General features: G+C 34.5%; 2 protein-coding genes across 3 annotated transcripts; one reads left to right on the top strand and one right to left on the bottom strand.

Moving 5' to 3' along the window:
• The first annotated feature begins 395 nt into the window (after positions 1-395).
• Positions 396-22397, top strand: LOC113504543 (TRPL translocation defect protein 14). 2 transcript variants are annotated; one of them, XM_026886889.1, is made up of 9 exons: positions 396-608; positions 820-887; positions 1242-1279; positions 1767-1804; positions 11202-11330; positions 14302-14438; positions 18342-18889; positions 19128-19318; positions 20676-22397. In XM_026886889.1, exons 1-9 carry the CDS (start codon positions 560-562, stop codon positions 20996-20998), a joined length of 1521 nt encoding a protein of 506 aa, XP_026742690.1. In that variant the 5' UTR covers positions 396-559; the 3' UTR covers positions 20999-22397. The 2 variants fall into 2 exon arrangements, with proteins under 2 accessions (XP_026742690.1, XP_026742691.1); XM_026886890.1 differs by lacking the exons at positions 396-608; positions 1242-1279.
• Positions 22398-23325: 928 nt separating this feature from the next.
• LOC113504546 lies at positions 23326-25203 on the bottom strand. The gene is made up of 4 exons (XM_026886893.1): positions 24956-25203; positions 24731-24869; positions 24274-24423; positions 23326-24170 (listed from the first exon to the last, which is right to left on the bottom strand). The coding sequence occupies exons 1-4, from the start codon at positions 25021-25023 to the stop codon at positions 23949-23951; spliced, it is 579 nt and encodes a 192-aa protein (XP_026742694.1). The 5' UTR covers positions 25024-25203; the 3' UTR covers positions 23326-23948.
• Between the last annotated feature and the right edge of the window lie 1821 nt (positions 25204-27024).

Genomic DNA, 27024 nt, shown 5'->3' with positions numbered 1-27024 from the left:
CAGCGTGTCTCACTACAACACATTAAATTCTCTGAAGAGAAACTAACCCAAGATACTGTATTACTATACTCTTTGGACCCAAGTTATAATGACTGTAATTTATGTGATCTATTATAGTCGCAGCGATGTGGTATGGACCTAGTATGGACCATCCGAGTATCTATCGGATTTAATTTATAAATATTTCCGGCATTGATTGTTCTTATTAATTAAGAATTAGTACCTTATGCTTATGTCTCATTTTATTACATATCAAAACACAAACAAAACAAGGATTCTATCTTTAAAAAACAACTAAATGTTTTAAATTACCCTTGAATTGTTGAACGTAGCAGCCAATGTCAATCGCTTCATGTCTCATGCTCGTTCGTTTCGGGCTTCACTCTCTCTCTCATTCACTGAATCACTCTTTCATTTGAGCGCACGCCTGACGGGCGATGCGTGTTGTACTGTGATGGCACTTTATAACACTTTTGTAAATTTAACATTTTTATGATATTTGTGTGCTTAGTATCCTTCTTAGTGTAATTTAATTTTAATTTATATATTTGCGTTTACAATGGCGAATCAAACCCAGAAAATCGTTTACAAAATGGTCCTCACTGGAGGTAAGGAAAGATCGCATAAATTTTATAATGGTGATGTTTTATATTTTTTTCTGTACGACTTGTGTGTTGTAGTATATTTTATCTTATTATTTTTATATTGGAAATCTCATTTATGTTTCAATTGTTATTGTATTTGAATGTTATGGAAAACGCAACACGTGGATATTGAGGACATATTTTATACCACGAAACCACATTGTATTTTATTCAGGACCGTGTGGCGGCAAAACCACCGGCCAGTCGCGCCTCAGCACGTTCTTTGAGAATCTAGGATGGAAGGTGAGCAATATCATTTATTGTTTATCATAAGACTATGTTAGATAATCTAAGTACTCCTTTAGTACCTCTGTCAATGCAACGAATTTAGTGATCACTTTATTTTTATTATAATCGTAAAACCTCTAAGATAGAGAAAATCAGTCTCATTTTATCTTTGCTAAAATGATTTTATTTTGTCATAAGACTGCATCACATAATACATTAGTAATTGTTAATATGTGAGTTTTCTTAGTATTTTTTTGGAAAATGTTTCAAAATTTTTATTTATTCTTTGATAGTAGGATTCCCTTTGAGTTGTGGTTTCTCCGTGTGGAGATCCAGTAAGACATGGTTCCACAATGTGTTTATTTCCAGGTGTTCCGGGTGCCGGAAACGGCTACCGTGCTCCTCAGGTACGATGTGACACCTACAAAAACTACACAGTGCATCAAAGACAAAAAAAATAACAAGATTTTAAATTTACACTCTTTGTATTAGAAATAAACTAGTTTTTTTTCTTTTATATTATCTGTGTTATGTAAAAAGCTTTAAATTTTTATATATCATTTAGAGTCATTAGTGTAGGATAAGTCATTTTATTTCACTTTCCCTCTATTTATTAAAGACAAATAAATGTAATCTGCATTTTAAAATAAAATATCTATGTAAATTTAAAATCTGATCTCAATTAGGATGCACTGTGAAAAAAATCTTAGTTTTTGAAATATTAAAGCTTGTAAAACTCAAATATGCAGTAGTTGTTAATTTTTCTATATTATAACAATATGGAATTGTCAACTAAAGCATAATTGATGAAATGAGAATCAAACCAAAAATGAAGTAAATAAACATATATTTTGTATGTCAATTGTACTGCAACATGTATTATTTCTTTTGCAGTGGTGGTATCAAGTTTGCGGATCTCACCCCAGAGGAAGGTAAGGTTTTATCTATCTATTCAATTAACCCATTTAGTTGCATACATAGATTACACTCATACCACCATGCCAACTGACAGGTTTAGATATCACATGACATAAATATCCATACTTACACACTTAGCATACTATGTATCACCTCTTACTTATACTACCTATTATTATACTTGCATACTCAGATACAAAATTCGCAGTTCCATAACCCCACGTCACAGGTAAACCTGTCTCAAGAAAGACATTAGACATAATAGGCATCATTACCAATGTACACATTAGTGATACGACAAAAACAATTAGACATTTTCAGTAAGCAATTTTGCCATAATGAATATCGTTTACGTAAGCAATGAAGAATGGTGCTTACAGGAATTCAAAAGTTGATTATGGATGTGGACATCACAACGAACATTGTTCCATAGAATTTACAAACAGAAACTCCGAACTCATGGTAGTGTTGACTTGGCGGGCAACAAATTTAACGGAACGCCGTAACAATAGGGGTATCATGCATGACACATTACCGTAACGTTTTAGTGCATTGTTTCCTTAATAAAAGATACGTAATTAAGATAGTTTAGCTGACGTATGAAATACCTTATTGTCTCTAATAACTATAAAATATTCATAACAAATTCTTCGATAAAATTAAACAACATATTCTTGGAAAATCATAAAGACATCTTTTGTTGAAATTGGCAAGTCTGACGGGCGGAAACCTTCACTGCCAGTACGAACATTCATTGTTTACCATTGACTGCTGCCAAAATCTTATATCACACGTTTTTTAACCCCATCATTCAGTTTTAACTTCATCTCATTTCGTTCCTGATCATGTATAGCATGTGATCAGATCGACCGCGTTCGATTTGTTATGTAATTTTAAATATAGCATTGGTTTCAGTGTCAATGACTTTACAATGTATGCAAATGTACTTGTTCATTTTCCTTTTGATATTTTAATGGTTGGTTGTATCTCACCATTATACAAATTGATCAATTATATGGCCAAATTTACTTTCTGTTGGGTAGGAACTCTCTCGTAGATATTGGAACTTACAGCTAGAGGCGTGACTGTCATTGACGTACGATGCACCACGTGAGGTAGGTCGATTATACGCTCTGCCAAGTTGGTAATTTAATTTTCATTGCTAAATGCTTGCAATTATCGTAAGCTGACTCCGGTATGAACAAATGTCACATTACGATTTAAATATAGTTTTAGCTAGCAGAACAACCTTTCTAAATCTCATTGCTTGGTCTATTCAAATAGATTTTTTATTTTATGTGAAAGGCAAGGATGTGTTGAGTATAAATAAAGAACAGGCAAAGTCGGCGGAGGTCTCTTGACTCCATACAGGTCGTACCGTTATGTCAAGTAGACCTATTCAATACGTTTTGTATTGATGGTATAGCTAGATACAATTCAAGAGTACAGTATGCGCAAGTACATACATAGTATCATTACGCACTACGCAGGTAAAACCAAACGGTCAAGATAATAAATCGTTCACGAATAACATTGAACGGCAACGATAGAGGTTCCTCGAGGGTTCTAAAACAAACATTTTTGTTTATTTGTTATTAATCGAATCGAACCGATATCTTAAAATTGTATTATTTACTGATATCGGTCTTAAAATAGATATGAGCCACTTATCATTACATGTATTATATCTATCGGTTCTCCATCCCACTAACCGGTTTTGTTTTTCTATTACTTAAATTATTTATAAAAATAATTTTATTGAAAATCGTTAGTTGCTCATTAAGTATTTAAGACGTAATTTATATCCACATTAACATATTTAAGGAAAATACTTAAGCCAGATGGCAGGCAACTGCGATTCAATAAGGTAAACTCGTAATCCAGCGACTTGCTGCGGCAAAATACACTATCTGCGTTATACTGATAAAAGATTATGCCTGAAACGCCTAAAGGACGTTTGTTTTTATTTCAAATCTTTGCCTAACCCGTATGATTCATGCGTTATAATATTTTGAATCGAATTCGCACGTGGTCCAAATATGCGTACGTAAATGCTTTGTCATCATAATATACAGATGTATCATAGTACCGAATATCACTGCCAAGACGGCGGGCTAAAGTCCAATATAAAACTATCTAGATCTGTATTAAAACTCATATAACATTTAAAACGAGCAATAATGATATTGCGTAAGATTAAACGTGTTTGTTCTGCTTGATGCGGTATATTTCGGTTGTTTTACAGCGGCATCACGCGGTCACGCCTCGAGTTTATTTTTGCTCCTAAAGCTCTAGGTGAAGACCGAGCCCCTTTTGCTAAACTCTGCACGGCTATATGCGGTCCGCTTTTGTTGAGCATCTATTTTAGTAACAACTACAATTATTTTTTTGTCTGTTTTTATGTCAAGCATTATACATATTCATTGTTTATGTTTCTCCTTAGAGCTGAAAAAGTTAGTTTCATCTACAAAATAAAAATATTAGCAACACTACATTGTAGTTGCACTACTTACTTGTAGCGAAACAAACGATAACGTAAATATAAATACAACCTTTAGTGATTAATTAATAGGACAAAACCTGTCCAAAGGGTTTTTCTAGTCTATAAATTGCATTAAGTCGGTCATTACGTGCTTGAAACTGTTTAATCCATTATTGGCAAGGCCGTTTTGCGGCAACTCTTTGAATAATACATTTCTTCCATTCGTATAATAAAATAATCTTCTTATAACTTTGTAGTAAAGCTGGGTAGGTACCTGAAGGATGGTTATGAGGCTTCTTGATGCTTTACACGTGAGTGTTGTTGTGTGTGTGCCGATGACGTATAGCGTATTAGCTAGTTCACGGTCACGTTCACGGCGATGGAAACACGTTGTGTATGTAGGAATGTGTACGTTTATCTGTAGCATTGTTAACGGGGCTTAGGATCGATGACGGCCAGAGGCTGTTGCTGAAATCTATGTACGATATGCCCGTAATACTGTCATGGATACATTTTAAAATTTTCAGTCGTCTGGCATGTCTTATTCGATCGTTTCATATTAAAATAATTAAGTTATTTAAATATATAATTCTCCTAGTACCACATTTATCGCAAAATTAGTCATTTACTTCGCAGCTGGGTTTTTTATATTAAAAAACAGGTGTTAGGTATGTCGTTAAATTATCGAAACTGCGTCGGAAAATCTGTGTTTCGTAGCCATGTATAATCGACGAACAAGTGTTGATATGATAAGTTCGTTATTGCATTTTTTGTTCCTGTTCTGTTTCACGCCTGAATTGCTCCGACCGGTGTTTGTTAACAATTTGTCACGTTTCACGTAACAATAAGTGATTGATACCGATTATCACCAGTTTAAAACTGTCACGAGTTTACTTCGTTTTCATATTTATTAGGTGGAATAAAAGGCTTTGAAGTTAAAAAGCCACGTCGGTCACCGGTAGCCGACGAAGATAGATATTCTATTAGCGTTGAAAATTTTAAAGAAATTCTCGGCTTTATAACATTGGCTTTTTTACTCGACCCATTTTGTACCCTGACAAGTGTAGCGTGTCCACTTGTAATCATTTATTATTTACGCATGTTAAACTCTATACAGAAATAGACAATCGTGGCCGGTTCCATTCAGCCGACATTTTCATTTCATTGCACTCCATTGCTTGGCTATTACTCGAATGAACTGAAATATTCTCGGATTCATTGTGCTCGGCACATTTGTCATCATCAATAAAGCAATTTGTTTATGTCGTGTCGGATTGTGACGAATTAATTATATGAGCTCACAGATATTTCTTAATTACCATCATGGTTACCAAGAAGATCCAATCATAAAGCAACTTTATAATTTTGTTTTTCCATTCGGCTCCTTTTGAATCCTTTAAATTCATAAGCAATATAAGAACTAAGATGCCTCTATCAACTGAAATCATATTTACAAAAACAAACGAAAGTCACATGTAGCACCTCTAGTGCTCTGACGTCATATATTTATTACCTTGGCTTGCTTTCGGTTTATGTCGTATTTACTTTCTTCTATATCAGAAATAGTATAGTAATGATTTCAAAGTTCTCACAGAAATATGTATAATATATGACGTATTAGAATGAGTATCAACTTATGTTATAGGGATTTACATTTACCGACTGCTTCTAAATTAACATATAAGTGTTGTAGACATAGTATATTAAGAACCGTCGTGAATCATTCATCATGCAAATATATGTTAATGAATCAATCTGATATGGATCGATATTCTGAGAAGATTCAACCGTAAATTCATATGCATCTATCTCCAGTATTTTCGTAGGACGAAATCCGAGAAAATGTTAGTATTGCTTTGAATCCAAGAAAATATTTCGAGTGTTACCAGTCCCTGTAAAGAACCGACGATACGCGAGATATTACCACTATATGCCTTCGTTATCATAATGTTCTTCAATTATTTTCCTGCTGCTGACTCATTCGTTCGCTGTCCATTTAATTTAGTTGTTAGTCATAAAAGCAATTTTTAACTCTGAATAGAATCGGGGTAGGTCATAAAATGGCAACGACGTACAAGTTACGACAGAATGCTCCATTATTTCGCAATTTGGAATCGAAACGAAACAATTTTATATGACAGTTATCTATGTTTAGAAGAATTATAGTGGCGACGTACGATGTTTGTGTCTAGCGTATATTTACAAACACCTATAGCTCAGGGTACATCTATAGGGGTGACTAAGTTCGTTTAGACAGTCGTCGTGCAAGGTCAGGGCGACCTCGTAAAGCAAACGTATTGATTTACGTCCCTCTAATTTATCAACCAATGTGAATAACCTGTAACGGTTAAGTTTTTATCATCACAACAGTTAACTTCATTTTTTGTTTCACATTTGTTAAGAGCATGACCTCGCGCCCTTTTTTCTAATATCAACCTTATGAAATACTTACGTACAAACAAACAGTTTCACTTACTTTTGTCCTTAGAATTTTATTGAGTTCGCACTTACAGAGTAGTTCAAATAACAACGCGTATAAAACCTTTTGTTCAGAAGTAGGGCAGACGAAGTTTCAATGTTGAAGTTAAATCGACCAACAAATATTTTCTCTTCCAATTACACCTTTGCGCCTTGACCTTTCGTTGTTCTGTATGACAAAGGTATCATTATAGCCCTATAAATAATTATTTTGACTATCGTCGACTGCTGAACACGTAATAATTAAATTACCAGTCAAGGTAGAAGGAACCTGTTACATATCACTCATTCATTGATCTGCTATATACCAATTGGAATCTAGACAATTATTATAGTGGTACAGCTCTTCACAACAACAGTACATAAAAGAGTAATAATATTGTACCAGATTCACCGATAAGTGTTTCAGTTGGCATGTGCCCTACCAATTGCAAACGGTGCACCGCCGCGGCAGTAGCCCAGGCAAGCGACGGTGACAGTGGTGAGTAGGTGACCACCAGTAACCAACGCTAAGGATGTCATGTATGACAGTTAGAACCACGCTAATATCATGTTATCATGAATCATGACGACAAATGGTGTCGTCGAACTATCGCTAATTGACCCATCTCATATAGGCACGTGTCGCTAGGCTCTTATCAAATTAGGTAGCAGTTACTATACACGGTAGTCGGTACACACTCTCTAATACATAGACATAATACAATTATATTAATTAGAAACGGGAGGAGAAATGTAATACTGCGAGGGAGCTTCGGTTTCATCGCGTCACGTCCATTACTTTGTTATTGGTAATCAACACCAGCGAGTTAAGATTGCTTTTTAACTATGTATTAATAGATTCATTAGACTATGAGTTTTATTAAAATTCTACTTTAGATATTATCCGTTTACGTGCTCCTTGTGTTAGCGTTTGGTAACGTGCCAGTAGCTACAATTAACCGCACACAGTTTTGTATTAAAAATATTTTTTGTGAACCTCCTCAAAGATTTAATGAAGTGAAGCAATGTTTGGAAATTGAATAACAGACTAATTAGTACAAGTCTTGCTGTGGGTTTAGAAAAAAAAAGTGTTTGGCGTCTGGTGACGTTTCTTTATAGGCACGGGAAAAAAACGGCCATTGACGTCAAAGGAGGCGTGTTGGTCAACGTCCACAAACTCGTTGCCAAACATTTTGTACAGAATAAAAGAATTTAAATAAAAAAAGACTTCGACATTCAAATTATTCAAGTAATAACTGGCATTGTGCTTCATGAACAACCATTTATTTGCATGATTGTAAAAAAAAATAATGTTATGGATTTGAATTGCCTTAAAAGTACCCGTGTTTAAGTTGAGTTAGGAAATGCTGAGTCATAAAATGTGACAACGTCGTCATGCAAAACGATCAGAAGCTTGCTCAAATAACGATGAATAAGTAATGTAATTTGAATAGTGCATGAAATTTGTCGTGAAAACAAAACACGCGATACGAAAATAAATTTGATATCCACGTTATCTTCGACAATACAAAGTTTATGGTTCTCCGTATTAAAATAACTTTCTGGTACATTAATTTTTAACATTTTGTAGTCGAAACATTGTGTGATAGCGTTATCGGGGTTTGTTTATATAAATTTAATATGAAAAAAAAGATAGAGACAAGACCTCTGCTCTTCTCGTACATAATGCTTAAACAATTACCAGTTTGAACCGAATTTCTCGAAAGTGTATGATAATGAACACACACCGATCATGTAGCTGTTTGTTGTAGAGATACGTTTAGGCTTGTTCAAAGGATAATAACCCCAATGTCAGTCATGTCTCAAAGAAAAATGTTACTAATTAATACTGGAACTAGGTAACCAATAGAAGTAACCTTTCGTTCTTGGTACGAAAGCAAATGGCCTCCGACATGCACAGTCGATTATCAAATGAAAAAAAATAGCTGTTTTGTTTAATCAATACAAAATAATGGATTTACGAAACCAATAAAACCTTTTTGCTCATTAAAGGAAATTGATTTATACCTCTAACTTCCTTAGTTTGCGACATTATCCTTCTCTTGATAAAAACGTAGACAGTTTTCAAGGCTCAATAGAATATTATTACAGAGCTTAGGTACTGACACTTTGAGGTAGATAAACGTTGATGTTTGTAAGTATTTTTTCAGTGTTATAGATAAACTCAATGCATATTGCCAAATGTGGTGTAACGGAGATCGTTCATGCCTACCTCATGCTTATTGTCTTGTTTCAATGATAACGCTGATAAGTCTTAGTGTATGATTTTTGCACATCAATCATGAATGAAGTATCAAAGTTACAGTTATCTATTCTTACCAGTTTTATTAGCGCTGCAAAACACATGATTTAACCAGTGTGAGCCAATTGGTGTTGAGCTGAAAATAATATTGAACGCACCAGACAATCGCGACACTCCCCCGGCGCTCTGCTGTTTAAAATAATTCACATTCTTAAATAGACCACCGAGCCGGCGACTCACGTGTCAATCAACTGTATATTATTTTTTAGGTGTTAATAACAAACATTCATAAACATGTTACCGTAGGCGTATTATATCCTACCGACTGTTTATGTGTATGAGTTTGCAAGTGTATACGAATAAATATTTACCGGGTTGATTGTAATGCGGTACAAACCGGCGGTGTTGTGTGATTGCATTACCGCTCTGCTACGTACAGAATCGGAATCGTCTTACATAAACAGGATACCTCTAGACGCGATACCTATTATACTTAATTGATCGTTGCCTTCTGAAAGAGTTGATAACGTAACATGAACTCGCAGCATCTTGCCTTCTTCAGCGATCTTATCTATTAGAAACGTATTAGACCGTACAATGGCGGAATTTCTCGGAAATTGCAACGATCGACGAGCGATTTATATACTCGATCAATCACGGTCAGACATTAGTTTTCCCGGAGTAAGGATTAAGCTTAATGGCTTTTTGTAAAGTTTTCATTGTAGAATCTATAATCGTGTTTTTTTGGCAGGCTCGCCTTCTGTCTGGGTCGTTAACAGTGATTTGTAGGTGATAATATGTGTTCCGCACGCCTAGTCACTAGTACTAGTGTCCTCTTGCGTCACAAACTTGTGATTGAGACTGTTCTAATGGCGACTTAATGAAAAATTACATTTCTGTTAGTTATATTTGTCGTAATGTCAAACTGTCCTTGTCGACACTCCCGACTCGTTATTTCGAGGCGTTATTATTTTTTAATCGTGTTCGTTTCAAATGTAATACTTACACTGTATCTTTTAATGACTCACGGACGTTTTTTCTTTGTACTTTCAGTAGTCGTTTAGATCATGGGTTTTTTGGTAAAGTAAGCGAATTGAGTACTGTATCAACGCCACGTCACACATGCCTAATGCTCTATAAGTATACGATTGTGTAAGCGCATATAGAACTCTCATCATTACAGATTGTGTCGTAAATAGCCGTGATTAATGTTTTTTCCTCTATGTTAGTAACTCCTAGATCTAATGCAGATAAAGATTTATATCATCGTTTACACTTGTAACGGTATGCCAGTATAAATGATGTTAACAATTTGCAGTAACAGTATTGTTTAACACTGGTATGAGTTACGGCTTGGGTTTTAACTTATATTTATTTTGATTTGTTTAACTCTAAAAGTGTAGTCGTTTCTTGTCGGAGGTAGCATTTAAATTAAGATATTTTTTGCTTAATTAAACAATTCAGATCATATGAAATCTTGAGTGTTTCTGTTAAATACAATTCAATTTCGTTTTCGAATACAAAAATAACTTTCTATATGCACATACATGATTACAGTTCCCTCGATAGAAGCATAACAAACCATTCGAGTGCCAACGCTCCCGGGGAATACCGTATACAAAGCACTTGCTTATAAAGTTCATTCATCGCCATACCTGGATGAATTTCATCATTTTCTTATTACCGGCTAGTATCACGCATTTGGCTGTATGCGTACGTCATCATCACCTCAATATAGGACGTAGAAAAAAAAAACACGTCGTTGACACCATTTTTGAGCCAGTCACGCCTTCTGTCAGTCATCTAATTAACAAATCTTAAATGTACTTTTTGGCAGTACTAATTTCCTGCGTGAATGATTTGCAAATGGATATTATAAACAGGGGTCTATTTAAAGAACACCATTATAAGTGTAGAAAGCAAACGTATCTTGATATACGAGTTCTGTATTCAGGCTCTTGTCGTCATCAGTTTATATTATTCGGAATATTTACAGCTTTGGATACATGAGGATAATTTAAAGCGCATGTTTTTAGACAAGATTTTTTTATACGACGGCTTTGTTTTCTTTGGCAGCAGTTAACTGTCGTAGTTTCAATTTCTATGCATTTAACTTTAGAATTCATGAACACACATTTTCTACTATACAATTCCGAATACGTCGTAAAGTTTCGTTTTATTTATATGCGGTATTCTTTTGTTACAGCACTAAAATTCCAGGAGAACCTTTTGAAGACCATGATCCAAATTGAGAACACTTTCTTCGAGCTGGGGAGGACTTGCCAGAGGAATTGCTTGATTATATGCGATAGGGGAGCGATGGACGCCAGTGCATGTAAGTGTTCTGTCATGCGTGACGGCTTTTTATCTAATCAATGTTTAGTTTAATACATACCTACGACGCCAGTATGTTTACGTAAGGTTTGCTAATGATAAGTTCATTCATTACCTCTTATTATAAATTGACCCATCAAAAAATGTCTTGATAATATTAGCCTGATTAGAATCATATAACGAATAAAATTTGAATTGAAATGACGTACTTAGTTTAATGGTATTACATTTACATACAATACAAGCTGAAAGCATTGTAAACGAGAATGAATTGAAATGACAGACATATAAATATTTACCTCAAGTTCTTATGATACGTCTCAGACAGACAAACAGACGCCTGAAGCCTGAAGGGCAACTCCCTGCGATCGCAATAAATATTTATACCGCACACGCTCAACACGATATGGTTATCAATACTTATCAACAATGTTTTCTCATAACAGAATCTATCTCTTAAGATAAAATGTAACACGTGCCTTAAGTCCACAAAGTATATGAAACAAGCTTTGACATTACATTAAACACAATATGTAAATAGTGGTGTTTAAACTATGTTTTACTAGCTTTTGCCCGCGACTTCGTTCGCGTGGAACAGTGACTTCCGGCAGATTTTTGGTTTTACTCACATAGTTCCCGATCTCGCGGGATTTTTGAGAAGTTCCCGCTCCCGCAGGATTTTTGGGATAAAAACTATCCTATGTCCTTTCTCGAGTTCCAAACTATGTCTGAACCAAATTTCATCCAAATCGGTTCAGTAGTTTAGGCGTGACGGAAAGACAGATAGGCAGAGTTATTATCGCATTTTTAGCATGGGTAGTTTTGCCCGCGACTTCGTCCGTAAATTTACTTTGAGCAGAAAGTTTTTAACCCACTGCAAAAAAAGGAGAAGGTTCTCAATTTAGAATTTACGAAACAGGACCTATCCACATAAACGACCATACAACCGACAATACAATATTAACACGTCGGTACCGAAGCGCTCGGCCGATACCCAACCAAATGCGTGTAACGAAACCATAGCGCGATCTATTTCGATCCCAACGCCATCTATCGACCATAGTGACAACTCGGATTATTTATCTATACTCCGTTCGGGCATTTTCTTTGTACTAAAAGTAGTATTATATTTTTTATATGTTATTTTATTATTTTTTTCATACCTTTTTACTATTTATTTACTTTTTTCCGATGAATTAAAACAACATGAACCGAACTCGTGTAACGATCGACACCATTGCGCGTAGTACTAATAGAATTATCTATACTCCGTTAGAGCATTTTCTTTGTAGTAAAACTTTTATTATATTAATATTATTTTTTTACACCTTTTTACTGTTTATTTACATTTTTCTGATGGATTTTCCGCTGAATTAAAACAATAACATGAACCGAACACGTGTAATGACACCATTGCGCGATTAACGCCATCTATCTACGGAGCATAGGAACAGCTCGACATTTGACCAATAGATGGCACTATTATATAGTATGTCCGTAATAAATTTTATTTTTTATTTTTATTTTTTGTAATAAAAACTATCCTATGTCCTTTCTCAAGTTTCAAACTATGTCTGTACCAAATTTCACACAAATCGGTTCAGTAGTTTAGGCGTGAAGAAAAGACAGACAGACAGACAGAAAGACAGACAGACAGACAGACAGAGTTACTTTCGCATTTATAATATTAGTTTGGATTATCATTGCTGCAATGAGGCTCGCTTCCCGGCCATAAGTTTGTGTTATGAGCGGAAACTTTAACGTTAAGTCGTAACATACTTCAGTGGAAGGAAGGGTCATTATAATTTACTGTTAGAAATTAAAGTTGTAGAAATCGATCATTGTGAAAGTTATACCAACCCGTTGCTAGCATACGGCTCTCGTATTTTTTATTTATTTTAAGGACTAGATATAGGCCAGTAATATCTGTCGTTTAGCCGGACACTTTATTAATAAATGAAGCAGACGAATCGATCAGAATGTAACGATTCTATAAATCTTAAAAGTTGGCGCATAATGCGGATGCAATAAGCAGACAGTCGAGTATCGAATACCTACGATCGTGCAGCGTGACATGCGTTCCGAAACCCGGCTCTGAAATATACGCAAGGTTGGACGGATTTTATACAGTACATCGTACTGATTAATCAAAATGTAATACTATCTGTGTCTATCTGTGGCTTATTGATCGGATTTATAGGTGTTAGTTTCAACTTGACGTTATTCTGAATACTGATCTGTAATTTGACAATGATACCTCGCAGAGGAGGTGGCAACAGAGTTTAGAATTGACGATAACCTTACGGGAACATGTCTACAAAGAGGTATAGAGTATGTTTCATCGGCACAGTATGTTATACAATTCAATCATTGTCCCGGCATGCGTTTCGCTTCTAATAATTATTACATTTATCATATTTATTGCTCGTTGCGCAAGCTCTTTGTCTTATCTGATTCATCAATATTACACCATAGGTAATAGTAGTCTATAACTCGATACATACACAATATGAGCCTGAATGTCACATTCTACCGAGCATGTTTATCATCACGTCGTCGGCGGGTGTCTATTATAACAGCAATACGATACTGACAGACAAAAACCTTGTGTTTAAACTAAATACAACGAATTTCAACCAAGCGTCACCAAGGAGGTCATTTACTCTGATATGAAATCTATATTTGTTTACATACAGCCGTATCTGAATGGGTCATATGACTAATTACGACTACAGTAGACGTTTGACTTTTGACTGTAAATTAATCAGACTAATTATCTTCAGTTGAAGCGCTGTTTGATACGATTCAGTTTTAGCTTCCGCAAGAGCCGGTCGCAAAATTGTAAAATAAAAGTATGTCAGGGCGTAACATAAAATTGGCGGGCAGCCGAACTCTATATTCGTTTATAACGTCTGAGTGCATTGTAATGTCTATCTTATTGTGTCTAATAAAGTTTATTTTTACGTTTTCAGTTATATCAAAAGAGAAGTGGGAGGCCATGCTGTCGGCGAACAACTGGAACAGCGTGGAGTTGCGCGATAACAGATACAATCACATCGTCCACATGGTCTCCGCTGCCAACGGGGCCGAAGACTTTTACTCCACAGAGGTGAGATCACTTCATTTCGTACATTTCCTTTCTCTCGTGACGGGCCCGTGGGCCGGCGAACGAGGAAATGCGGGCCAAATACTATGAAACTAGAACAAGTTTAAAATACACGTTAGATAAGTCAAATGTCGGATATTGCTCGTTCTATTTTTGGGACCTCATTGTCTGTTTCCGTTCTATAATTAAAACATAACTAACTCCTTATAAAACCTCTAAATCCAACTTATGCTTCGAGATAGTATCGACATTAAAAACCTAAATAATGATGTCTGCGATTAAAAACCAGACAATTTGTCCTTTGTTATAAATAAGCAAGTACATACTCGTTAATATCAATCGAATAATACATTTGAAAACCACAAAATGCTGCAATTATAACAATTGAAAAACTAGAACTACAAATGCGATTCTCGTGGTTTACTCTAAATTATAAAAACCGATATACTCGTGACTATTTATATGTAAGTTTATTTGTAGATACCTAATAAATGTAGGTATTATTAATTATGTACATTTGACACAACAGTTTTTTTAAACATAATAAAAGATAACAAGGCTGTGTTGATAAAAATGTAATTTTAATTACATCTATTAATTACAATGATGTCTCTGGTTTGTTAATTGCTTTTGTTATTATCGTTACTTGCTTACAAGGTGGTAAAGTGTTTTTAACGTCGCTTTGGTGGCACACCTACTGCACCAATGATAATCGGGTGTTGCGGTATCAAACACGTGATTTCTATTATTGAAAACAGACAATAATCCGAAAGGTGACTCAGTTATCTGACATGGCCTGCTGTAATAGATTAAAACTTTCCCGTGGCATTTTCATTGTCAAGGTTCTGCATGTTAGGTTTATATCGTGGTCAGGCATATGCCAAAGTTCATGACTTGTGTAACCATCAAATATTACAATCAAAACACAACCTTCGTCAATTACAATAAAGTTCGAAATCTCTTAAATCTTCTCACCGTACCTTGAGCGCCCCGAGTAATTTAATAGGAAGAAACCATTCTTTCATAAAAATGTGTGTTTGGCTTATACCTATTACCGCTCGAAGGCATGGAACACTGATAAAATTTAGCGTGGATCATGGAGGTCGTTGACATCCTTTAAACTTTTTAAAGTGATTACAGTCATCTACGTGAGAGAAAACACGTGATAACACCAGATAAAAAAACCAGATCTGTATTGCTCAAAGACCTCAATTGAATAATCTGACCAACCAGATCATTTAACTAAATATTTATTATAAAATGTACTATTTTTTATCACAGGCGACGATAAGACCTAGTTAAATCTAACAAAAACCGGGTTAAGCTAGTTAAATATAAATACGATTCTAATAACACGGCAACAGTATAGAAATCAATACCGGTTTTGTAATCTTACTCGTTCTGACTTCAAACCAATATCGGTCACATACTAGGTACTCAGATATACTAGGTACTACTAATATTCAATTACTATGCACATGATATGATAGTATAACCAATATCGGTCACATACTAGGTGGATATACTACATATACTTGGTGATATTCAATTACCATGTACATATTATGACAGTTTAGTAGCGGTTTGTTTATCTAACGCTGTTAGTGTTTGGCTGCGATCTTTGTTTGAATAACCTAAGCGTGATTAATATCGCACCGTGCGTAGGTGTATTGTATACAATACGTCATGTACTAACAAGTGCATAGATATTATAAACAATCGTTCATAATAGAGAGGCAAACATTTTTTCAGTAAACTTTTCATTTAGTGTCTTTTGTCATGAATTTAACGAGCGGATTCTTATTTTGTTTGTGTTCTATGTTGGGCACAATAAAAATAATGTATCAGATACCTATGTGTATAAATTTATCAATGAATTAATTAATTTCCTCAAAAATACTGATCGCCCCAACATAAAAACACTTCTAAAAAACAAAGGTTGATACATTAAAACATAACTTCTTCGTTTATTACGCTGTAAAAACCCAATTAACCTTCACGAGCGTTCGACGTCACATATCTCCACACCATATCACGTATGCCTTCATAACAAAACATCTGAGTACACTATCTACGTTGCCCCGTAATGTCATTGTCAAAACTAATTCTTTTGTTTTTTAATTGTCACCTATTATAAAACATGACAAGGTTCACACCACACATACAGACATACTTTATGTCTACACGATTAGTTACAGATAAGTTACGTCACTAATAAAACATTGCCCTTATACGGACACGTGTCGAAGAATTTATATACATAATATTATAATGAATCGATAATACGAGTCTAATGACTATAAAAATTACTAGGCCATATTAATTGCCATGCTTATTTACGGATAACTAAAATGCTGATAGCAGTTAAGGTTACTTTACTCCTTGAGTAGGTGAAATAAAATTTGCAGTTTATCACAAAAAAAAATGCAATTGTAACATAATCTCATTACACGGTGTAATTGGAATAACAAAAGAATTTACGTTACTCGGCAAATTAATCACATTTCTATCAGTCAGCAAAATAGAACGCATTTTCTTCTGATTATACTAGCTTCGTTGTACAACATAAACACACGGACTCGTAGTATGAAATCACCATTGAGTACAAATTCGCAACTATGGTCGAGTTGACTTTGTCGGCAAGTACTTGAAACAAACACGTCACTATTCAAACACAGTCTATTATCACAAAAACCGCCACTATTATCATTAATTCCTGTATTTTAATAAACTAGTTATTAGACCAGCCTACGATTACAGAGCACATGGTGTGAAACGTGACCGTAATAATAAAACGCTATGGAGTGCATTTCATTGTGAGACCGGCATTAAATTTGCCTACTGTGCCAGTACCTCCCATCACGTGCGGCACACAACACGACATGCTGTAATTCCATACACGACACATTATTTTACTCACGTTGCGGTTCTCAATATGGTCATTGACATTGTACTATGTAGAATGCGATTAAGCAGAAAAGGAAAGAATTCTGCCGCACAGTGAATCGTAAATATGTATATTTAAAAACTATTGTATAAACTAAAATTCATAAGAAAAGTACTTGTTACGTCAAGTAAGTTGTTATTTAATTTTTACGACGCATTTAATAAAGTCTTGCAACACTAAATAAAATGATAAATCAAAATTAGTTAGGCAATTATAATTAAGCAACAATTTTGTTTACAAGTATAAAACATGAGATAGGGACATTTATTAACTGTTGCGGTTAATTGATATTATGTTGTAGTGCGATATTTATGGTAATTTGCGCCCTGTACATATTGTTTACTTGATAATTTATTCAAACATGCACATAATGTAGGTTAGTTATGCAGTTTTTTTTACATATTACTTAATTTTGCTCACATATTAAATTTAGCCCTTTCCTTTGCAATTTAAGAACAGATTGAAGTAGTTCAGTTATATTATCTATAGAATTCCAAGTATTTCCAAGCAATAAAAACAATATTATTCAAGTGTCTAAGGTTTATGAATGGCCGTAACGCTTGCAAACTCGTCTGTTGTATTTTCGCAATAACATTGGCAGGTTGCCACTTTTAAGTCTGGTGATAAAACTGTATTAAAACCTACGATGTTATGATTCACTGACGTCATTGATAACGAATAAAGATAGGATAAGTGTTTTGTTTTGATTTAAAAGATCAGGTATTATTGTACGTTGTGATTAAATAATACATCATGATATACGTGTCACAGAATCGACTTGGTAATCTACTTTTATCCGCTTACGTTTACCTGATTACTAGGTCATGTGGGTTTTGGATAAAAAGTCAACTTTAAATCTTGATTGATGCTTTCAATATAAAAATAAATAATCCCCGAAATTTCAAGGGCACAGTCGTCATTCAAATTGGCTCATACTAAACTTTTACTTTCGTCGACAGGATCACGCTTGCCGGTCTGAAGGCGTTGAACTGGCCAGGGAGCTCGACTACAACGCGGCGGCGGCATGGATCGGTCATCCATACTTCGACGTGATCGACAACTCCACCGACTTCGACAAGAAGATGAACCGGCTGATCGCATGCGTGTGCCAGAAGATCGGTATCGACACCGGCGACCGGCTCAACGTCAACTCCAAGAAGCGCAAGTTCCTCGTCAAGACGCCTCTCGTCGCCGACACTGAGTTCCCGCCCTTCCAAGACTTCGATGTCGTACACAACTACTTGCAAAGTGATCTCCGTAAAGCGCAAGTCAGGCTTCGCAAGCGTGGACAGAAGGGCCACTGGTCCTACATTCACACTCTCAGGAAATTCCACCCGACGAATGGGCAGTCGGTAGAGGTCAGGACCCAGCTGACACATCGGGATTACCTGAACCTGCTGCCGCAGCGTGATGACGCGCACTTCACTATCTTCAAGAAGCGTCGTTGTTTCATTTACAACAACCAGTACTATCAGTTGGACATTTATAGGCAGCCCACGCATCCCAGGTGAATTGTTACTACAGACACATAATATTGCTATCTATTATTATTTATCTATTTACGTATATTTATTATTTGTTATAAATAAAACAGTGAATGTTATTATTTTATTGTTTATTTATCATCGAGACACTTATCGATATATCAGAGGTAATTGCTTTAATTTATTTGGTAGTTGTTAGTAGTGCTATTAATTGATTATAATTTCTTTACAAATACTTATAGACTATTGTACCATTTTCAGGTGTCGCGGGCTGGTCCTGCTGGAGACTTACAGCGCGGCCTACGACCAGGACACGTTGCTGGCGTCTCTGCCCAAGTTCCTGACCATAGAGAAAGAGGTCACCGGCGACCCCGCCTACTCTATGTACAACTTGTCGCTCAAGGAAGATTGGAAGACCTCAAAAAAGTATTACACGGGTATTGACAGCAACGGTAAGACGGCAAATATGTTTGCTTTGCTATTTTAATATGATTGTGTTGTTTAAGTAAACTCTTTTTGCACTCGGCCTTTTCAATTTTATAAATAAGAATAAGCATATTATCAGGATAAAAACGTTTGTTTTCTTTTAGGATGAGCTTTCTAAGTTTAATTAATACTGTGTTAAGGACAGTTAAATTATTTCAATATTAAGTTTCCACTGTTTTGTGGTTAGTTACTTAAGAAACCTTTTTTTTTAGTTTCGATCAAAGCAATGTAACCTTGATTTTATTTTTACTGTACGTTTTATTTCGAGCTTATAATTCTTTGTACCAAAAGTATGCGCAAATAGAATAAAGATTCACCTGCTCCTTTAAACCCAATAATTAAACGGCTTTATAGGAGTACTCTAAAGTATGATAAATATCAATCCTATAATCTAGTTTTATGAAATTGATACGGCCCGAGTTATCTCATATTTACTGTCTGCCGACTTTTATTCAGCCATGTAACGTCACCAAAAGCTATCAGAACGTATCAACTAAGAAAAGTGCTAACGATTACTTAATTGAAATATAAATACTGATTTTTACGAGTTCTGATAACTCTTGGTTCAAACATTAATTTTCTCCAAACATTTCTATGCATGTGATATTGTGATGTGGACACTGGCGTAATTGTGTTATAGTATAGTTTAGACACCCCTATTAGTTCCGGTAGATCTGTTTTGTTATTTTAAGTAGGAACCTTCTTCTTAAATCGAATCTATCTAGTTTTTGCTCATTAGGATCACACATTAAATGTTTTCGCACTGTACGTCGATACCTCCTCCGCGATTTTATTTCATTTGATTGTACTTTCGTAAAGAACTCCGTAAATCCGATAAAAAATCGGAGACCGCGAATATTTTAAATTTATTTTAAACAAGCCTGATGTTATAATTTTTGCTGGATGTTTTAAGTGCTTAAAAAGCTTAGCTTTAATGAAAAGTACAAGTGCAGGTAACAACAATATTATCACAGTTAATTGAAAAAAGAACATTTGATGCGTGGGAGGTATGGACCGGTTAGATAATACATGTTGTGTGGATATTAGTTGTGGCCTATCGCGGATTTCCCCGAATATATTAAAGTCACACGTAATTTTCCAGATATGAATGCTGTTACTAATACGGGACATTGTGATATGTATCCCGCCCATGGTACCACTAGTACGGACTACTAACATTGCGATTCAAGATTTTAGAATTTTATTTCGTATATGAACGTTGTTTACGTATAGTTTAAATAATGTGACTAACACAATTGCGCCAGTACCACTATGTTATACATAGTGCGGGGGTTATAAGGAAATTTTCTTTTCGTTTATCAGGGCATGTTAAAAACTTGAACCACCACAATGATGACAAACACAGTGGTCATAATGGAGTAGCGAAAATGAATGGACACGCCACTGAGAAAATGAACGGGTACGCAACTGAAAAGATAAATGGGCACGCCGTGGATAAAATTAACGGGTACAATGATAGGGGCAACGCACGCGGGGGGAAGATGAACGGCCACCACGTCAGCAACGGCCACGCGCCCAAACTGAACGGCGCCGCCCACGACGCTGAGCTCGACAATTTCAAGAAAAGCCACCGAATGGATCTCGGATCACCAAAGATTACTACAAAGGTTGCCGTCAAAATTTAAAAACACATTCATTGATCTTTAGATTTTGAAATTGTATGAAATTTCACTTTGTAACACTTCAATATACACTAAATTATGAAATACCATTAATCTTAAGATCTATTTAAATGTACTATTTAATTATCACCAACCATCTTTAAATGGATCATGTATGCTCGTATAAATATTGTATTTATTCAAAATAATTGTATAAATTGCCAAAATGATAACTATTTTTGTAGTATTCCTTGAATATAACAATATTTTACATAGGTAACACATCCAAGAAACACCACCGCATATTTATAAAGGAATCTGAAAAGAATATTTCAGGAACAATGAAATGTTTTGTATTGTTTGTGCCTTTACACTATATATTGAATATTTAAATACTTTTCATAAAGTAATAAATGTAATAACAAATTATTCATCCACATTAATAGTACTTAAAGTGTTGCAATAATATTAATTAAGTATTATTGCAGTATGTAAACACTATCACTAGTGTTTTAGGTATGAATGTACCTAACGCGATAGCATTTTATTTATAGACTTAATTTTAATAATGTAATTTGACGACGTTATTAATTTGATAATTAGGGCGTTGCAGTAAATCGTTTTAATTTGTATATTGATACGTGAAATTTTAATGTCTCGGTGTTGTGTGGTCACGTAGATCGTTCACACTTGTTTGTCTAAAGGGGTCCAAAAGTAAACGATATTGAACACCGTTCGTACAAATATACTCTACTAAAACGGTCCCCTATGTTTCTATTTTAGTGGCCTTTTAGCGTTGGATTTTGTCTAATATAGAATATATTTTTGATTAAGAAGAAACAGCATATTTATGTGGCGTAGATATAATTCGATGTAGAAATTGATGTCGTCGCAATGTCACTGTTTCTGTTGTCGGGGGAGCCTAGTACTTACCAAAATCATAAAAACAATTTTACAAAAGTATTTTAAGCCACCTTTATATTTAATTTCAATGTATTGAAGATTATACATCTACTGTATAGCGGTTTGCTAAATAGCTGTAAAGCTATTCGATCGTTTGGCAAAGATCCACGGTAGCATTGTTAATGGCTGTGCTATTATAATTGAGCAATTGAGAGCTCTAAATCTAAAGGCAAATGTTGGCGGCAAATGTGCCAACTGATACAATAGCCGTTTGCACCAAATTAATGAAGAAAGCAGCAAGCATGCTTGCTTTATTGCGATAAGAACGCCAGAATAATTCTTAATTATTTTGTAGACTATTGTATTTCAATAATGTACTTTAAATGAAATAATATGTATTACATTATAAAAAATGTATTTTGTTTTGGTGCATCGTGCTAAAAGCTTTGGGCGTAAAAATCTCAAAATTGCATGTGTACTTCTCGCATTGTTTCTTAATAAAAGAAAATGCGTCATTGATTTTTCATAGTTTTATTTATCCCTTTCATTAAGTGAGGCGATGTGGTGTGTAAGGTTACAACACCTATCAAAACAATATTCTGTTAAAGTATAACATGTTAGAATGTTATTTATACTTTGCCGCACGATTAGCAAAATAGTATGGTTATTGTTTTCTAAAGAAGAAACCTATATTCTCATCTAATCCAATGTGTAAAAATATTCACGATACATAGGCATATTCTTCGTTGTGTCTTTTCTGGTTAAACAAGCTTCATTGCCAGTGTGTATATTTTTAGAAAAGTTATTTTCATCTTTTGGAGACTGCTAGACGAATATATTAGTCTACATACCTACCACACACGTAAACATTTCCTCGAAAGAAAAAAATCGTCTCACGTGATTTATGGTAAAGTTTGCCTACCTATAGGTACGTAACTTATTTATAGATAGTATTTCCCACAGGTATTTCTTCTTCCCAATGGGGAATATATTCAGGAGATGCTATATTCTTATATACTGCAACTAGCTGACAGCTGTCCCAGTAAACGTTGTTTTGCCATTGAAAGACTCGAAGAACAGCCACATAAGAATATTTTGACTTATCGCTTTTTTACAATTTGTGTGTGCGATCCTGAAATTTAGATTCAAGGAAATTTGTATTCAACAATACAAGGATTTTGGAGAGGCTTTTGCACAGCATTTTAGGATACAATGGGCTCGAAATTTTAAAACTACAAAAAAGATTCAACAGAAATTAAAAAGTAACGAAAATATTTCAATGCTAAAAAGTTATTAGTTATTGATATTTGATTTGATGATGATTAATAAAACATTGATATATAACTGCATCTGCCGAAATGGAATAAGAAGAGTATCCTTCTTTTCTCTGAGCATAGAAAGACCTAAATCTATGAATGGAGGAATTATTTAGAATAAAACAAAACAAATAAAAGTTTATTGCCCAACTTTATTTACAATGTTAATGCAGAATTAGTTTAAAGTCTTAAACGATTATAGTTGTCATACGTCATACTTTATGTATCCCGAAAAATATTTTACAGTATAGTTGACATGATCATTTTGATTACATTTGCTTGTTATGGACTAACACAAAGAACTTTGATTTATATTTATTAATAATTACGATACACGGATATGGAATGCAAGAGATATAGCTTAGGTTAAAAATTGTTACTGTATATGCAACAAGACTGGTAATTTTTATCTTAACCCTTTTTAAGGCAGAGGCGATATATTTAGATTTATTTAGTTAATTCGTATACAGATGACGTACATATATACGTATATAAAAAATATTATTAAACTTCATTATGACTTGAGTGATGGTGAGGTGCATCTAGAACTAAATGTGCGAGAGTTCAAAACTACAAAATATATTGTAGCAACTAATGTTTGAGTTCAGGACGAAAAGTAGCAATTCTATTGTGTTCATAAGCATCAAGCACAGTTCATTCTGTGCGATAAATTCTGCTTCTTAGGTCTGCAGAAACCAAAGTCAAACAAATACCAACAATGTCGCATATACAGCGATCTTAAAAGTAGTTAACATTTAATTTTTATTAGCATCTTTGATTTTTTGCTCTTTATACATTTTGATTACTTTCTTCCCTGGTACTAGAGTTTGGCTGAGGCCTGGTCTCTTCAGTTTTTTTTTGTCTACTCCACCCTCCCAGGTGGCATCATCTGTTGGGGTTGATTGGTCGAGTACAGCTACAGGTGGTGGGGCAGATGTCATTGTACCCGCACCTTCGCACACTACTGATTTCAGTTTCTAGAACACAGAAACAAGGATTAAGTACATACAGAATGGGATTTATTAAAGATGTATTTTTGTATGAATCTTTTTTTTAATAACTCATTGCTAGCTTGCCCACCTGTTTATCTGCTTCTATCTCTTCACTAGACTTTTGTATATCAGTGTCGTGAGCATACTTGCAATTGTGTCCGAAGCGGCAGCGGCCTTTCCTGTAGTTCCAGCATATCCGTTTTCCATTTATCATCTGTGTGTTGTCTTTACCTGGAACCTTACAGTCATCGCCTATGTACTTGACGATTGTATGCACAAGTGGACACTCAAGTTTGTGGTGTTGTTATTATGATAACAATTAGAAAACTTTAATGTTTTAATTTGAGTAAATTAAAGTGCATGATTAATTTTAATATATAAACTTTCAATGTTATTATGAGTGATGTATGAATGTACTCGGTATAGCCATAATATGCTTGGTAGTATGTGGATATTTAAATTTTAAGTTTTAAATTTAGTTGTACTATAAAATCTACATGGCTTTGTCAATACCAAGTGTTATGTAATAGAAAGTCAACATATACCATTTTAACATGTTTTTCGAGTATTGCCGCCTTTGCTAATTCTGCTTCCACGAAGGGATTCGAAAAAACCGAAGTTTGTAGGCTACTTTCCCCGATCGTCGGTTTAGGAAGTTTCGGCTTCAAACTCTCAGCCGCAGATCTGCAATAAGCACGATAGTTACACAACGATCTCAATTATATATTCGTTTAACGCATGATTACACTTCATTTCAATTCATTACTTACTTTTCATGTTCTGTTGATTCTTCTTCGGAACCACTGGAGGATGAACCGTAATCTAACAGAGCATTCATGATTTGTGATGAGTTTGTTGTAGAAGAATAAACAAGCTGAGTTATTGTATTCACAATAAATAAATAAAAACCATGTTAAACTGTGGAAGTAGTTAAACAATAACAACTACAGACTACACATTGTCAGTTTATCAGTCAAGTTTCCATGTTTCCATCCCCGCCTTCGACTAGAACTAATCAATGAACGTGTCAGAAAAAGACAGCAATAGTTTACCTATGCCTCCGCTCACTCATTAATGAGTGACGTCATCACGCACAATTTTCTGCAAATTTTATGTGTACATAAAAATAGAACAGCGATTTTATACTGTAAGTAAAAAGGTCAAAATTGTATCAAATAATTTTGATGATTTTAAAGAAAATCCATGTTATTTATAGTTGGTTACTAAATCACTTTTCGAACAATGGCAACAATTTAGTTTGTTTGTTATGTTGGCGATTGACAGGTATTCATACCATTTTATTGATTTTTCTTGGAACAGTAGATTTACGAATAATTTGGAAGTCATTCTCTCTCCTGAAAAAATATCTGAGTTGCACAGTCTCAGCACATAAAATTGTACAGAATGAATAATGTTTATATACTTTAATAAATTTACGAGATAAAATGACTGGTATGAAAATAAATGGTCTTAGAATTCGATATTAAATTTTTTTGCCAAGTTTTAACGAAAAATAAAATAGCAGTTTTAATAAAACATTTTTTTTTTAGTGCTACTTGTAGAATGAAACAAGTCCAAACTACGAACACATTGTTGCAATGAATCAAATTTTGCCCACACCCTACGCACTATGTGCAAGTACCTGTAGTACCCTCCCAATTATAACAGCATAAAGTAGTAGGAGCCACAATCTCCACTGCATCGATTTCTATAGATCGAGTTGATATGATACTCGTAAACACAACATTAGCGTCAGATCATGCAGTGCCGAGTTCCTGCAAATGAAGCTTGATGATTTTCTACGTAAAGTTCAAGGAAAATTAGTCTGAATAATGTAAGAAAACCACTATTCAACAGATTTTCGTGAAAGCTTGAAGCTTTGACTTTACATTTTGTTCGAGTTTTTGGTACATCTTTCGGCCTACATTGTAAACTAAGGACGCTACCATTTGCCGAAAAAGCACCGCATGGTTGAAAATGTTCAAGGACAGCTTTATTGATTTAACATCAGGTGAGCCATTTGCCGAATTAATTTTAGGTATATGTATTAATTTCCCTCATAAGTAATGATACATTTTTTTTACGAAAATGTGACAATCCAAATTTCTCAAAAAACGAGAAAGTGTCGACATGTTAAAATAAACTTTTTTTTTTACCTCACAATAACAAACGTTCACAAAAAATGATTTAAAAATACCATCAGTTACAATCATGAATGTTATTTTTTGTACGAGTTTTTTGTATGAGGCGTAAAACTATAAATTCCTAAAAATCACAGATTATTCGCTTAAATTCAGAACCAAAACTGACTTCATTTTACAATATTACCTTAAGTTACGGTACCTTATATCTTAATTTTGGTTTATTCATTTAGAATATATGTTTTTTGTCAATAGCTTCACACCTAAAATAGTAAAATTGAAAAAGCATAATACTTAGAAAATATACATTTGCTCCGACCTAAACTATGAATAATCTGATCCTCGACTACGGTTTGCATCTTCCCGCTATTGTTAATGTGAAAATCATTTTATGAACATAGAAATAAGGCAATTTCTTCTATCTGTGTCTATTCTTGTGTCTGTATTTTTTGATTTTTTTTCCTGGAAGCAGTTTTTGCTTTATCAAATAAAATGGGACATTTTATTTGATAAAGCACTTGATTTAATAAATAAGCATTGATTTAATCTCATGAATCTTTTTTTACACATATTTCTGTATAGTTTTGATTATTTTATTTATGTACCTACTTATCTCTAGGAAAACTTTTCGAGTGACCAGTAGTCCTGGTATAGATGAAAAGTCGATACTCAAGTATTTCCGAAATACTTTTATTGTT

The sequence above is a fragment of the Trichoplusia ni genome, chromosome 22 (genome assembly GCF_003590095.1).
Source record: "Trichoplusia ni isolate ovarian cell line Hi5 chromosome 22, tn1, whole genome shotgun sequence".
In the NCBI taxonomy this organism is placed as follows: domain Eukaryota; kingdom Metazoa; phylum Arthropoda; class Insecta; order Lepidoptera; family Noctuidae; genus Trichoplusia; species Trichoplusia ni.
Note: the sequence above shows the minus strand (reverse complement) of the source record. Positions and strands in the feature narration are given on the sequence as shown.